The 16410-nt window shown below is 47.8% G+C and overlaps 1 protein-coding gene across 1 annotated transcript in view; it reads left to right on the top strand.

Moving 5' to 3' along the window:
* ITGB5 (integrin subunit beta 5) overlaps positions 1-16410 on the top strand; it is a 56197-nt gene that overhangs the window by 32589 nt on the left and 7198 nt on the right. The window contains exon 10 of the mRNA XM_062498101.1: positions 1429-1858. Coding sequence (XP_062354085.1) covers positions 1429-1858 — 430 coding nt within the window. The remainder of the gene's footprint in view (positions 1-1428; positions 1859-16410) is intronic.

The following is a 16410-nucleotide window of genomic DNA, read 5'->3' as shown; positions in this document are numbered from 1 at the left end:
CGGCAGGAGCAGGGGGATTGCTCCAGCTGCTGCAGCTTGTGCCATAAAAGGGTCTAGCTGTGAGTGCAGCAGGGAGCTGGCACTGGCACTGCTCCATCTTAGGGGCACCCTGAGTGTCGAGGTGCCTGCACAGGCAGAGGTGCCAGAGGATCATGGGGTCATGTGCCTCCACCTCATCTTTTCAGCTGCTTTCTGCCCCATTGCTTCCACATGGCGCGAGATGTGACTCGAGATCTGACTCCTGCTAAGAAAGTTTCCGCAAAGAGGATAATGCTGGCACTGGACCCTAATCTGAACCCAGAGTTCAGTCCTGGGGCTGTGGGTGTCAGCAGGTGAAAGGGAGCAGGATTACCCTGATCCCCTTAGCTTGCTTTCTGATCTCCTCCTCTGTAATTTGAGCTTCTATCCTAATTGTTTCAGGCCTTGGGAATGGGAGGGGTTCAAGGGAGGTTTCCTGGGGGTGCTGCTCTCCTGCCAGGGCTGGTTGCTGAGTCTTCATCTGCACATCACTCCTTGATTTGTGGGACAGTGAAGTCAGCGAGAGCTTGAGGTGACCCCCAAATGTCCCCAGAGAGAAAGCATTCCTTCCTGAGGCCTAGGAAAGGGTCTCATTTCCTTGGAATAAGGTTAATCCTCCTTGCTAACTGGCAGCTCTGGGTAATGCTGGCCAGCCCTAACAAAGAGCAGGATTAAATCAAGGGCCAAGCAAGCAACCAAAGTATGGTCTTCGTTTTCTCAAGGAGAAAATCCCTGACACTGGATTGTAGCAACATAAAACGAGTAGGGGTGTGATGTGTGACCATTTAATGGTGTGTACAAGTCTTCTGAAGCGAAGCTTGATAGAAGCATCTATTTAAAACGGCCTGTGAGCAGCATGCCAAAAGCTTGGGAGTTTGGGGCTGATACACATTTCCACATGCAAAACAGGAGTCCCATAAAACCTTCTAAATCCACAATCTTATAGGCACCTTGGGTTCTTTGCTGTGCAAGTGAGATCTTTGATAGTGCTTGTTTTGAGAGAGTTTTCTATTTTTAATAGAAAATGAAAACTGGGCTGTTTGCTAGAGTTTTGCCCTGTGGATTTCATGGGAATAGGCGGGTTCCTTCCCACTTCACAGAAACCAGTGGTGTCTGATGGGGGAAATTGCTGTGAACAGCTGACAACGGAGAGTTTTAAAATGCTTTGGATGCCCAGCCCCTCAGGGGACTGGCAGATGTTGGTGCATTGAGCTGCAGGTGCCTTTGCTGGACGTGCAATTGTTTGGGGCTTTTTTGCGCACCTGGGAACAAAGCTCTGACACGCTGAGCTGGGCCTTGTTCCGAGGAATTGCTCCATGGATTTTCCTCAGGACATTTGCTCTTCCCTGCTGGGGAACACCATTGACAGCTGCTTTGGGGCCGTGCTTGTTACTTTACATCTCTCTCCAGGTTTCCTTCGAGGTGGCTGTGGAGGCACGGAGCTGCCCTGCCGTGGACACGTCCCACACTTTCACCATCAAGCCGGCCGGCTTTCGGGACACGCTGGAGGTGGCCGTGACCTACAGCTGCCGCTGCGGCTGCACCGGCCACGCCGCGCCGGCCAGCGGCAAATGCAGCGGCAACGGCACCTACACCTGCGGGCTCTGCGAGTGCCACCCCGGCTACCTGGGGGCTCGCTGCGAGTGCGAGGAAGGAGCCAGCGGGGACTTGCACCACGCGCTGTGCCGCGAGGCCGAGGGCAAGCCCCTGTGCAGCGGCAGAGGGGAGTGCAGCTGCAACCAGTGCCTCTGCTACGAGAGCGAGTTCGGCAACATCTACGGGCCCTTCTGCGAGTGCGACGACTTCTCCTGTGCCAGGTACAAGGGAGTCCTCTGCTCAGGTAGGAGCCTCTCCTTGCTCGTGCCCTCCGTTGTCGTGGCGGTGCGAAAGCTGCCCCAAAATGGGGAAGGTTTCTGGGCTGGAGTGTGCAGGGTATCTGCTCCGCTTCTGGAGGAGTCCGTGCTCCCTTTCTTTTCCCTATGGGAAAAAAGAGGGAGAGATTTAAATGCATCCACAGTTAAGAGCAAAAATTGCATGATCCTCATCAGAACTGGGTTTCCAGCGTTGGAGTCAAAGGCTCTCTCCCTGCAGGGTTGTCTGCTGCCTGGGTCCCACAGAGATGAGCAGAGTCTTGGCTTTGGTGTTGTTATTTTGATGTAACTATGTGCATCTCTTGCACACTGATGTATTTCCCTAGGAAAGAGCAAACAAGCGCTGGCTTTAATCCTCTGAGGCTTTTTTGATGTTTTCATAGGTTGGGTTTTTCCTACATGTGGCATCCTTCCCTGGGATGCCTAGGCAGAAACAATCTTCTTTTAAAGATGAAGTATTTAGTGTAATCCCCTGGTGCATCACAGGTGAAAGGAAAGATTGTGTTGCGGACTGTTACTTATCAGAGAAAAGCTTTATTAAAAATTCCTAAAGCTGTTTTGTGTATAGATTTTTCTCCCCCTGGGAAAACACCTCATTTACAAGGAAAGCTGTAGCCAGTCAGCTTTGTGTAAACAAAGGTAGAAGAATTATTTAGCTGTGTTTGCTAAAATGGTTTTAAAACCTTGTCAGTCCAAGGTCAAATAATTTACCTTGAACATAATTGCCTGGATTAGCCCCCTTACTTAATTCCTTCGGTTGGACTGGGGCAAAGGGTTGTTCTTTAAAATTTGCCTGCTTTCAAGCAAGTAAAATATTTCTGTAGCTGAAAACCTTGGAAAAAATTTGAAACAAGTGTAAGCTTGGAAAAAATAGTTACTTTCTATGTTTTCTCCAGGGAAGTGGGTTTTTTTTTCTGCTGCTGTTTATCTTGCCCTGCATATTTCAGAGTTGGGCAGTAAGCTTTGGTTGCAAGTTTCTGGCTGTTTGAGGAAATTGTGTTGTTAGATGGATAGAGGATGTTTGTGTTAGTTTTGCTGTAGTCTGACTAGTGATTTTGTCACTGCTAAAGATGAGGCAGGCAGTACTCTGGGTTTGGAATTGCCCTGGAGATCCATGCTGCAGAGCAATGGGAAAGGCCAGTTCCACCCTGACAGTGACTGCCCAGACTGGGGGCTCTGTGGGGCTCTCCCCACTGATGCATGAGTGGAAAGATGGGTGAGCAAGCACCAAAAAAGTGTTTGGAAGTAGATGGAGGGAAAAAATTAAACTCTGCTGAGAAGTAACTAGGGGAACTATTGCCTAGGAGTTCTCCAGAAGACCAGGTTCCTTTGATAGCATCATCCCATCCAAAAGGAGTACATTTAAAAGTAAGCAGGACAGCAATTCTATAAAGCGAGGTTGTAAGTTGCTGGTGTGTAGCAATTGCTGCAAGAGAGGGACAAACCTCTGCTCAAATTTCCTTTCCAGCAGGAGGGCCAGAGCTCTGCTGTTTCACAGAAAGCAGGTTACGTATCTTCTGTTGCACCTGCTTGCTTCTGTCCCTGTGGAGGATGTCTGCTGATGGGAAGTGTGACATAGCTGGTTTGGGATTTACTGAAGTTTTTTAAAGTAATTTCAAAGTCCTTTTTATAGCTATGAAAGAAAATAAAGGGTAGGCTGAGGCCAAACATTCTCTTCGCTTGAGGATGGGATGGATTCTGGCATGGCTACGTGGGGTGCTTTGGTGCTCTGTTGGCTTTTTCTTTTTTTTTTTTTGTTCCCATAAATTCCAGCAGTTATGATGCTAAATCTGAACTGTAGCAAACACTGTGCCAGTGACATAACATTTTGAGGTGGTTTTGTCAGGCCAAGAGGCTTGGGATTTGCCATCCCACCACAAGCTTGTATGGCAGGGCTATGCCCAAAGCTGCCCCTAACAAACAGCCCTCTGCTACACAAACATCACTGGGGGCTTCCAGCAGACCCCGCTATCTCCCTGCTACAAATAGGGCTTTCTTAGAAAAGACCAGGTTTTTAGCTCAGCACTGAACATCTGCCCACCAGCACGTGTAGTAGACTTGGCAGCCAGAAGAGTTTGGGTGATGCCTTGGGAGCAGGTTGATTCCCAGGGCTGTTGCTATGGTGGCTGGTTGCTGTTTTGTTCCTGCAAGGGAGTGAAATGACACCCTGCCCTCACTCTGTCTTTCCCTGGGCACAGTGTCTGTCACTGAAAGGCTCTGTCAGTCCTGTGCCTGTCACTCTCTGGGGAGAGTGCAGGGAGAGACCAACAGGTTTTAGTTAATGCACAAACCAAATAAGCAGCATGTAGGGAGCTGACATTTTGCTGCAGATTATTGTCTCTGTCCTTGCTTGGGAGTTTCTTGGCTTGGACTCATGAAGGAAACTCATCACTGCTGTCAAGGGTTTTATTTATACTCTCTGAATCCTCTGGTTGCATAGGAGGCAGTCACTGCCTCTCAGTGCATTTCTGATGACTGACTGTACTTTGAACAGTGGAACCCAACCTCAGATTTAGCACACAGACTGTGGTGTCCCCCATCAAATACATTTACACCTCCCCCAGCTGCTGAACAAGATGATACTATGAACCTTGGAGTGCCCATCCCAGACAGAGCTGGTGAGAAAACAGCCAGTCCAACCCGAGCTGAGGTTTTGGGGAGCACCAGGAAGAGAGCACAGTTTTCTGAGCTGAGAAGTAAAAATCTACTTTGCACCTACGTGGCTGTGGTTTGTGGCATGCCTCAGCTGAGAGGCCCCATGAACCCACCGCCCGCCAGCGTGGGCATTTCTTCCTTTTATGAACTGTAGTAAAGCTGTCCCCACTGAGTCACTGCCATGGCATGGGATGGGTGGCATGTTCTGCTTAGGCATCCTATATTCCCAGCAAAAGCCACAGTGGGGTTGAAATATTCTGAAATGGACTTTTTTCTTGTCTCTTAGCATTTGGTCCTTTGGCTAGGAAAAAAATCTTTGATTCTTGGGTCAATTTATAAATATTGGAGCCTCATTTTGTCAGTATTTGAGAGGAGAGATGCTTGCAGACAGTGCTGCCTATAGCTCCAGTCCTTTTGTAGTCCTCCTCATGAAGTGGTGAAGCAGATTTTGGGGGGGAGAGAATCTAAAGAAGCAGCAAGAATTTAATGCCTGTTAGTAGGAGGTTTAAAGTGCCTCCTGCATCTGTGAAGCAGGTGGGAAAAGGGAGTCATTTATAATGTGGAATAAATGTTGATTCAAGTTGCACCCAACTCCTAGTCGATGTCACTTAATCACTGAGTGACATTTGTTCTGCTGCTCCCCAAATCCAGATAACAGCTCCAGAGTTGCTGTTTAAAACCAGTAATCCAGCTTTTGGATGGGCCATAGGGGATGGGTTGCACGAGTGTTCTGTTCTTCCAAAAGAAATGCAGCTGAGCTTACCTGCAGCACTGTGCTCTGACAAAGCAAGCAGAGGCTTCCCAAACCCTCAAATGCTTTAATTCATTTTTTTGGGGGGGTGGAGAGGTTGCCTTTTCGCACTGAGATCTTGGACACATCACTCTGTCCCCTCTGAAATGTGGGTGGCTGTGGGAGAGGGGCTGAAAGCCCTTGTGCCTGCAGCTGGGCTGGGGAAAGGGCAGCTGGCTGCACAACCCTCAGGCTTTTGAACTCCTTGGCTGCCTGCCAGGCAGTTTGACAAAGGAGGAAACATCTTTGCCCTAATTACATTCCTGAAGGTCCCATAAAACTAGGTGGCAGGAGGGAGGAGAGGCCCCAGTAAGGGCATCACACATTTGCCTCTAATGAAGAAAGACTGGCTTGTTGGAGGCCAAGCTTCGTTAGCTTCAGTTGCTCCAGACCTACTTTTTCTTGGACGGTGGGACACAAAGTAACATGGCATCATATGGATCTCTGAAGAGATTTCCCCTTATCCACCACCACTGTTCCCCAGCTCCCTGTGTGTCATTTGTATGCTCTTCAGCCCAGGACTCTGGTTGTGCACAGACACATCACTAATTACAGAAGAGCACTTGTCATGCTGCAGCCATTCCTCCCCTAAAACACAGAAGATCTCATCCTGAAAATCCATACTGCCTGAGCAACACAGCAGCTACTGATGTTGGACCAGCTTTGGGGGATCAGGTCTTTTGTGGTTTCTCTTCTTAATTTTTTTTAGAATTGGGCAATAAATCTGATTAATAAACAGTTTTGCAACTGTAAATGAAGCTCTTCAACGTCTCTCTAGCTTGTAAGCAGCTGTCAGCATCTGGACTTGATAAGGTGACTAAAGGTCCTGGCTGGCTGAAGCACAGCATGATGGTGATGCCTTGGAGCACAGGATCTGGCCTGGCCTCCCTTACCAGCACAAGGCTTCCAGTGACACAGAAAGCTCAGGTCAGCAATAAAGCATCAGGTGTCAAATCCACAAGTACATGCAGGTGCCATCACTTCTGAGGTGGGATGTGGGAAGAGACAGTTCATTGAAAATTTGGGGTTTATTTTGCAGAGAATAGCCAAGCTGACAGGTGATGCGACTCCAGCTGCCCTGCAGAAAACACTTCAAAAACTGCTGAGTTCCTTCAAGTCCTCAGTATTTACTTTTGAATGCTTCCCCTCTTGGTTTTAATAAATGGGGAAGCTCAGCTTGTACTAAGGCCCAGGGAGATAAGGCTTTTTTGTTTTGTTTTGTTTTAACACAGCCTAAAATTAGAAACCTCACTCGTGCTTTTGCAGTTTGTTTTTGCTGTATGTTGTCCATAATGCATTTAACAGCCAGTGGGATGATGGATCAGTGCCAGTGCCCCAGTTTCTGGTCCTGCATTAGAACCCCATGCTTTGAGAGTAGCACTTGGGTTTAATTCCCCTGGTGGTATCTCCACCCTGGGGATTTGGATGGATCTGTTACTATACAAATCACTGTGCCCATCACCTGGAAATAGACTTTCTTCCACATGTAGTTTTGTAGTTACTGTTCACCTACCCAGTGGTGAATAAAACTACTGTCCTGGGTAGTAATAATAATAACAACTGCCTCTTGGATGGAGGATGCTGGTGTGCATCTGAAAGCTCAGATGTGAGAATAAAGATGATCCACATCTTTCAGAAACACAACAGCATTTTATTTTTGGTCTTAATTTGCTTCATTCCTAATGCCTACATTTTTACCAGAAGCCGCTGTAAAGGAAGAAATGGGTAGTATTTGATTTATTAACCTCTGAGGTGCAGGTGATGTTTCAGTGTGGTTTGGGGAGGAAGGAGAACTTCTTTTGTGCCCACTGTGCTGTGGCTATATTATTGATAAATGTACCCCTGCCAGAAGGGAAGAGGATGGGGGTGGCCTGTGACGGAAAGAAGAGAGGGAACAGAGCCTAAACCACATCTGCAATGTTTCCTTTTAAGTCACATAAAGTGTTCTTTTCTGTAGGTTTTTCTTAGAACTGCCTAGTAAAAGAGAACCTGAAGGGGAGAGACAAAAGGACCATATAAATATGGAAGTTAAAAATAATCCTTTGGCTGTTGCTAAGTGCTACTGTAGTTGTGAGCCAGGCAGCTGCAGGGAGATGCAGCTCTGTCTCTGGGGCAGCTGCCCTGCAGGTCAATCCCTCTCTGCTTCCCATGTGGGAGGAGGATGGGGAGCACACATCTACCAGCATATCTGAGGCTTATTCTGGTGACAGAGGATGCAGTGTCAGCTCGGGTCACTGTGCTGTAATCCCACAGTCCCAGTTGCTTTGTGAGTAGTCCCAGTCATTAGCAGCAGGTTGGGGGCTCAGGGGGCAGTGACTGCTGGTGCTGTTGATGTGCAGGGCATGGGAGGGTGGTTTGGGGTGAGCAGAACCAAGTCCTCTGAAACAAAACCCTGTACCATTAGGGTGTTGTAGCACTGCAAATGTCCCATTTCCCACCAAAGAGCAGAGTAGGAGACAGGGAGCTGAAGACAAGCTGAGTCTGGGCTAGAAGACACAGCAGTCTGTGTATGCTGTCACACTGTGTGGGGCACAGGGTGCCCATGACTCCTTGGTAGCCCACAAACCTGGTTTCAGGCAGCTTGAGGTCTCTTGCCTACAGTGCCACCTGCAGAGCCAAGGGGACCTTATGCCCAGAACAGACAACAAGGAGATGGCACTGCTGCAGCATCTCTCTTTTATAGTGTGATCCAAACTCAGACTGCATGTTTGTCTTCAAGCTTCCTAAAGACTTTTCTCCTTGGTGCACTCCCATTTGGCCTTTGCTTTTATCACCTGCAGGAGCTGCTCAGCCAAAGGTCCTGTCCTGAGATGTCTGTGTGCCAAAGAATAAACTGATAAAACAAAATAATCTCCCTGAATAAGAAGGAAAAACAAACCTCTGACCTGCTGTGTCCCATAGCTGTGAGAAACTGAGGCCAGAGCACCTGTGCCTAGTGTCACTATGGGAGGACATCCCCTCTCCAGCTTACATCCTTCCTCCACCTGTGAAACAATTTGGCTCCAGTGAAAATCGACTAGACATTTAATAAGAAACAAATCAAATGGGGCACCTCTGCTGTCTTCTTCCTTTTCTGGGGTTAAACTGCAAAGCTGTTCTACTGACTCATCACATGGATTGCTGTAAAGAAATGGAAGGTTTATGTCATCTCCATTTATTCCCATCCAGTGGGTCAGCCTAAAAAAAAAAAATGTAAGGACCAGGTCAGCTGGAGCAGGTAGGGCTGAGGGCTGTGGTGGGGAAGAGAAGTCAACTGAATCCACCTTCATCCTGCTCGGACTAATGCCACTCTTGTCCTGCTTACAGTCCCCCTGCAGATGCTGTTTGGCTGTGTCCAGTGTCATTTGGCTGCACGATGTCTACATCCCAAATTAAGAAAAATGATTTTTTTTTTTTTTTTGGTTAATATGTGTTTCTATAAACCAGATCTTTTCTGAGGTCAGCTGTTGAACTGTTGGTATTCCTGCATTCCTGCTTGCCCTCCTGCAGAGCGTGGGGCTGCTGTGCTGTTGCAATGTTTGGAGCATCAGAACATGATTGCTCAAGCAGTGATTTAGAAAATATTTCCACAGGTGAGGAAGGAACTGTGGAGGCACCTGGTGCTGCTGACACATGTGGGATGTTGGCTTTTAGGCCTTGTTTTGGCAACACGAACTGGTGTCTGAGCCCTGGGGTTATCCCAGGCTGCTTCCTGTGGTGCCTTGGGTCTGGCCATGCTTCGCCAGACAGCAGTGAGCTCTGAGAGCAGCACTTGAAACCTCTCAGCCTTTAGTGTGGAGTGTCATTGAGAAAGTCTACTCTTCACACAGTGTGAAGAGGAGCAGAAACTACAGGGACATGTCTGGGACACGCTTACCTAATGCGGTGGGCAGCCTGCAGTGCTCTGTGCTTGCATCATGTGCTTGCTGTGCCAGGGTGGCACCTTCTGTGCAGGGAAGGCTCATTTGAGGGCAGGGACACCCAGCCCTGATCTCCTAGATGCTTTGAAAGGCTGTAAAGAGATTGCACCCTTGAGTTGTGTGAGTGGCTGTCTGGCAGTAGCATTCTTCTGTAGAAGTGTGTGACTTTTCCTTATAGGCAAAGGGTTCCTGAGCATTAGCCAGGACCAAATTCAGCAGGGTGTCCCATGGTGTTCTGGGTGTGCTCATCTCCAGGAGCTGTGGCTCACAGCAGGGGCTGAGAGCCACGTGGGAGGTGTTTGCATTCCAAATTTCATCTTCATGAAGTCTGGCACACAGATCCTCAGTGACCTTTTGGAGGAGCATGGGGCTGACTCAGTGCATGTGTTTACTCACATCTCCAGTCCTTGGGCGGCTCCTGAAACCACTTCCTTCCAGGGCATCATTTCCACGCTTCTCCAGTCTCTCTGTTCTTCTTCTTCCTCTCCAATTTCTTTTTCTCCTTTAACCTGGTTTCTCTTCTCTTTTCAGTTCAGTACTGAGTCATGTGCCACTGTCCTCTGAGAGCGTGTGCCTCTCCATCCTGTTCCATGCTTGTTCAAAAGGCTGAAGATCCCAGAGTTCAAATGGCCTCTGGGCTGGGACAAACAGCATGGGGTGACCCTTGTCTGCTGGCTGTGACCTATGCAAGCATGGCCACTGCTTGTAGCTACAATGTAAAAATGCCTGGTCCCCTCTCTAATTGCACTGCTAAGGACCCCCGTGCTGTGCTTCAGGTCAGAGGTGGCTGCAGGTCAGTGCAGGTGGGTGGTTCTTAGCTAGAATGCTGTGTGCTCCATGGATACGCTCCTCTGGATTTCTTTCACAGCAATTAAATGTTGTATTTGTTATTACACCAACAGGCATTGGCATTACATTGTTGCCTGTTAAATATTATTGATTATTGTGGAGTTGGACTCTCTGGTCCTTATCAGTCTCTTCCAGCTTGAGATCCTTGATGATATTTGCATGGATTTCTCACAGGAACACAAATGATTATTCCATTTTGGTTTGTGCTCAGTGATGTGTTTATTCCTTTTGTTCCTTGGTGTTCCTGGCAGCAGGCATACCCTGCCTGCCCCACCTTGCTCACACCAAAGGTTTGTGTTGGCTTTTCACTGAAATAGCAACGAGGTTGGATATTTCCCTCCCCAGTGTATCGAGTACTGCTCTCCCAGAGTCTCTATTCCTGGCACAAAAGGGCAAAGCTGCTCTTTGTTACCCCTCCTTTCTCCCTGCCCAGGCTCTTATTGCTGTCCAAGCCTTGCAGCTCTCCCCAAATCTGGCAGCAGCTCCTTGAGGGCCAACCAACACAGAGCACTGCTGTTCCTGCCTCTTTTCACTGCAGTTTCTCCTTGTCCCCGAGTAGATCTTTAGCAAGTGTTAATGCATGCTAATGAGGCATTAAATGCCCGGGCAGAATTAAAGAATACAGAAGTGATGTTTTTGACATCTTTATGGGAGCCAGAGCTCAGTTCTTGGGGCTCTGATCTTAAAGTGGCACAACATGTGGGCTGCAACCAGAGGTGTCATCTGAAGATTCATGCATGTACCCAAACCCCCTCTCCTGTGCAGCTGCCTGTGCCCAAGGCCAAAAGCCCCATAGAAAGCTCCAAAAAACCCCCTGCCAAGATCAGAAAACAAAGCTTAGATGGTCTAAGAACAAACTCGCTTTAAATGCTCACCTGGCCAGCATCTGGGTGAGTTTGGTATCTGGATTTGGTCACTCTAGTGATGGTCATTGACAGAAATGCACATTTAGAAATGAATGTTGTATTTGGGGCTTAAAGGCAGATGAAAGCTTCAGACATCAGGTGAGTGGAATTCTGGGTCTGTGCATTTCTTGTTGACATGCACTGACAACCTGTGAATTTTCCTGTTTCTTTTAAAGAATTTAGCTTAAGTAATTGACCTGAAATGGAAGTGCAGCACAGCCTGTGTGTTCATTCTTTCTCCTTTTTCTTCTTTGTCTTATTTTGAGTGATATTCTGACTTTTTCCAGGTGCTTTGTTAAGGGAGAAATCTGTTACAATACCATGGACCCATGGTGAACTTGCACCAAATGATGTGTTTGCATCCAAACACAGCACTGGACAAGGCTCCTAAAGCACTGCTTCTTGTAGAGCAAGGGTGACAAAGCCAAGGATGAGCACGTGCCCAGAGTGGTGGGATGGTATTTAGGCCCATGGCTCAAAGGAAACAAGCACATCCATCCCACCTGCCCCCACCTGGGATGAAGGTCTGTGCCTCTAGGAGGATCTGGCACCAGCACGTGCCCCATAGTTCTCCCTGCATCAGTAACAGAGTTGGCAGCAGAAACCTGAAAGCTCCAATTCCCAGCTCTGGGTCTTCATCCAGAAGGCCACATTTGGCAGGCTTGGCTGAGGAGCTAATGTAAGTAGAAGACAAGGATTTGTGGAGTGCTGAGCTTACTTGGGAAACAAAAAAAAAAAAAAAGGAATGCTTTATTTTAAGAAATGCAGCTTTAGATCTCTTTCAGGAAATGACTTCAGTGACTTCTCACTGCCCATTTTGGCTTTCTGATGGATCATCAGTTGTATCTCGTGGTTGCATTTCAGTTCTACTTCTTTAGCAGAGAGAAGGAAAATGAGGAAAGGCTGGCCAGGGCTGCCACAGGAAATCCGCCTGCCCAGGATAGCTTTCAGCTGCCTTCATGAAACAGCAGTTTCCAAAACACCATGTCTTCCTTGTCCAGTTCTCACTGAACCCAGAAATTCCAAAGGGAGTGAGAAACTGAGGGGGGGTTTGTAATGGTAGTGCTGCACTGTGGGGGACGCTGGTAGTAATGTCCATCTGGTGATGGGACTTGTAGTACCCATGGTACTTGTGGTACCAAGTAGCATCTCAAGCCTGAATTTATTCCTTCACCTTTGCTTTCATTAGTCTGCACCTCCAGTGCTATTTTTGGCAATTGGTGAGCTCAGTGCTGGGACTGAAATCTTGGCTAAACCCATGTGCTTCAGGATATAAATATCCAGTGCAATTGGAAGATCCACAGATCCATGGTGTCTGGTGTAAATAACATTCAGAAAAGCACTATTTGCTTCTTACTAACTTCTTAGTGTTTTGCTGCTTCAGTATTGTTTTGTAGATAAATGAGTGTGGGCAAGCTCTCTCCTGGTGTGCATGGAGGCAGTCAGATGAATTTCAGGTTATACAGAAACCTTGGACCCTTGGTGTTTGTCTGTCTGTGTTTATGTAGTCACCTCCTTAGCACAAGGAGGTTGTTATGCTCAGTGGGCTCCAGGGGCTGGGGATGCTGCTGCCAAACTGCCACCCTTGTTTTCCCTTCTGGACTGGCATGACCCAGGGAATGGATCCTAAACCCATCCCTGCTGTTTAAAATTTCTGGAGATCTCCTGAAGTCCCTGTGGGTGCTGACCATCCAGCAGTGCTGTGGGTCTGAGCTGTGCCATGGGCAGGCTGCCTGACCTGGCCTTGCCTGGCCTCTTGCCAGCTGCTTTGAGCCATGGAAAGAAATTACTAGGGAAGTTGATGATTTATTTGCCTCAGCAGGCACTATGTCTTACCCTAGCCCTTTCCCAAAGGAAAACCCCTATGTTTTCTATGTCTTACAAGCCTTTTCTGCTGCCCTTCTTCCTCCCACTCAAAATGTACTGTTCATAGAGCCTTCCCCCAGACGTCGAGCACTTTTGCTGAGAGATTGGCTGGTCTGGTAAAACACTGGTCCTCAAGCAGTGCCCTGTGTCAGTAGGGTTTGATTTCTCTCATAAGCAGATGTTCTTGATCCATGGTTGTGGAATCCTTCTGCACTGGGTCTCTCTGAGTGATGGGCACAGCAGCCAGGGCTTGTTAAAGGGATGACACTGTAGAATCTGGAAATTGCTTGCCATAACTCTCTTGTTGTTTTTCCTATGGTTTTTTTTTTTCTATTTCAGAGTAGTTGTTCAAATAACAAAAAATTACAAAAGCACAGCCTTTTGGAGATGCTGAACAAAGTCTGGATGTGAGCACAGAAGCACAAAAATAAGTGGCTTGATTTAATAGGAACAAAATATGGTATCATGTTTCTCCTCTTGAGTGCTCAGAAACCGCTAAACTGGCTTAAAAATCATGACTTGTTTTTCTTGTATTTTAGGCACATATTTTCTTGTATATCAGTTTAATGTTCTAGAAGATGGGGAAAAAGGAGTGTTGGAGGAGGCGTGTTTTCAAACCTTCTCTACCTCTTCATAAAAACTAGGACCATGCTTTTTCTTTCAAAAGAAACCTAGTATTTTTTGCATGACTTTGTCATCCCCAGAAGCTGGAGGCTTTAGGAAAACCACATTCTGTGAAAAGCCCTAGTGAGAGAGCTTTGAGTGCGCTGAGTTTCAGACCTCATGGCTCAGTTCCTAAAAGGTGTGCATTTATCACAGGGGGCAGAGGGGCTGCCCTGCCCAGCAGGGTCACAGCCTGCTGTCACCAAGCCTGGGATGAAATCAGGGTCAGAGACTGGAAGCTTCTCTCAGAAGCTGTTATCCCAACTTGGGAATGACCCTGCTTGGGAACAGTGAGAACAGCGCTGGTGTGGGTGTGCCAGTCCAGGTTTGTGCAGTGCCAGGCAGGATTTGGCCTGTGGCTGCCATCCCTGGGGGACAGCTGGGGGAGAGGCAGAGGCAGCTGGGGTGAAATGAGGATGGTTGGATGTCCTGGCAAAAGCTGCCTGAGTGACAGCGAGATGTGCATCCCAGCTGGGGTCTTCGCACAGCAGTGGGACGGGGCTGTGTTTTGGGATGAGGAGAGAGATGGAAGCACCAGCTGGACTGTGAGTCTCTGCCCACTCTGGTGGCCTCCTTGGGAAGAATGTGTCTCTAAGCAGCAGTGCACCCTGTGGCTCCTGCCCTGATGGATCCCAGACTAGTCAAGCTCAGTCTGGGGACTGCTCTCCCCCCACAAAAACATTGATGTCCTCTGCACACCCTCCCAGCAGATTTCTGCAGCCTCCTGACATGTGTTTTGTGTTAGCCCCCCTGAAGTTCAGGAGCTGGCTGGAAGGTATGTTATCAAATTCAGAGGGAGCATTTAATTTCCTAGTTAGATCTGGATCTTTTAAACTTCTAAACTTGTCTCATTTCAAAGATGGGAACAGAAGAAAACATCTCTTATTATGTTTGGAGAACACAATTAATGTATTTTGGCTTCACAAACCAGCTTTCACAGAGAATGTACAAACTCCAGAGGTTCAAGGGGGTTAAAGTCCAGGGTGATGTCCTGCACCACGAGACTGCTGCTGGTGAAGAGGTGTCTTGAAACACACCCTCCTTGAGGACACATTGCTGTGGAAATGAAACTGGGAAGTGAAACTTGGTTCATCATGGGCACAGTGGTAGAAAGCTTCCTGCAGGCACAAAGGCACAGAGACTGCTTAGCTACATCAGCACTGTGTGTGACCATGGGAGAGCTGGGACTGGGAACGGGCAGCACACTGTGCTGCAAAATGTGAGTACTGGGTAACACCCTGCAAACCACAGCTCTGGGTCTGTCACCAAAAGCCTCGCTGCCACTTTGCCTCAGGACTCCTCTCAGTTTGTGTCCCAAGCACAGGGAGAGGATGGAATGTATTCCCATCTCTGATGCTCCAGGTGGATATTGAGAAGTGAGATGAGTCTTACTGTGCCCTTATGAAAAAGAAGTGTTTCTCATTCAGCTGAATTTCTCCAGTCTTCAGGCTGTGTGGGAGATGGATAGCAGCAGAAGTGTAGCTCATGATGCTTGCAGGAGTACCACTCTTTCAAGCTAATGGAAGCAGTGAAGATTGTGACATCTTTGCCACTGAAGGTCAAGATGGAAACTCCTGCTTTTGGCACATTGACCATGATGAGCTTCAGCCAGTGACTTCTTGCACACTAAGCCAGTATGGCCAAGGCAGGAAACACATGTCAGCGTGTTTTGACATTTTAAGCTCACACCCCATACTTAGTCACCCTCATAGAAAATGGCTTTTTTCTTCATCTCCATCGCTAAACAAAACCACATCCTTTAAGATGCCGTTTCTTAAGTTTTCCAATCACAGTGGTTTAATAGGATGCATTATTTGCAAATGATCATTTCCCTTCCTCGGGACAGTAATTTCAGGCTCCACCTGCAGCCTGCCAGGGGCTGGAAGGGATGTGCAGTCTTTCTAGCCTCCTATGACCTAGCTCCGATGCCTTTAAAAACAGGACCGTTTTATGGTCCAGAGACAGATTTCCTCTGGAGCTACATCTTGTGCTGCATTCTGTGGTGTCCGAGGAGAACTGAGGGATGATATTAATACCATCAGCTTGCTTCTCTTGGCCCTTGCAGCTCAAATTCAAGCATCAGCACATTTACTAATTGCCATCTGCTTTGGGTTCCTTGAAGCCATGCCATTTAAGAAAACCTTAGTTTACAGCTAATTTGGACACATGCACTGCCATGGAGGCACCAAATCTCTTGCGTGTGAGAGCCCAATCAGCTGAATTAATTATGAATAAAACCAGACACCCCATTTGGTTTGCTTGTGAAGTGGTGGTCCTGGGAGACCCCACTCTGCAGCAGCCCCCCAAACTGCAGCAGCTGTGGATGTAGCTGAGCCCAGGGGCTCGAACATGGAGCTTTCTGTCTGGGGAAGGGCCAACACTGTCATTGTGAAGGTGAGCAGAGCAAGGGATTTTAATCTCCATCAGATGTAGGCACAGAAGGAGGTCACCTCTAGAGATCTTGTAAACATAATCTCCTTTGTCCAGTAATGTTTGAATATGCAGGCTGGATCCAAAGCAAACGGTGGGAGTGCAGAAGACGCTGCAGAAGGACAGCTTGTGATGTGCTGGGATATATGAGATGCCTAGTAAAACAGAAGGTACTCCTGTGACTTTTGGCAAGGGTTATAGCTTGGCAATCCACAGCCTCTGGTAATCTTGGCACAATGGGAGAGGCAGGGAGATCCGCGGGTTTGTGTCGATGAAAGGAGTGTGTATATAATTTATCATGTCTGGGGTGCTCGAGGCTCTTTCCAGTGGAAAAGCTGAGCTGTAATTAGGTTGCTGTGAGCATTGTATACAAACCCTTCAGCTCTATAAACTATGCATGCAAAGGCATCCTTTCTCCTAAGGACTGGCCACAGAAGAATTTGAGCAATCTCCAGCAGACGGAT

The sequence above is a fragment of the Cinclus cinclus genome, chromosome 9 (assembly GCF_963662255.1).
Source record: "Cinclus cinclus chromosome 9, bCinCin1.1, whole genome shotgun sequence".
Classification (NCBI taxonomy): Eukaryota; Metazoa; Chordata; class Aves; order Passeriformes; family Cinclidae; genus Cinclus; species Cinclus cinclus.
This window is presented reverse-complemented; position numbering and strand designations above follow the sequence as displayed.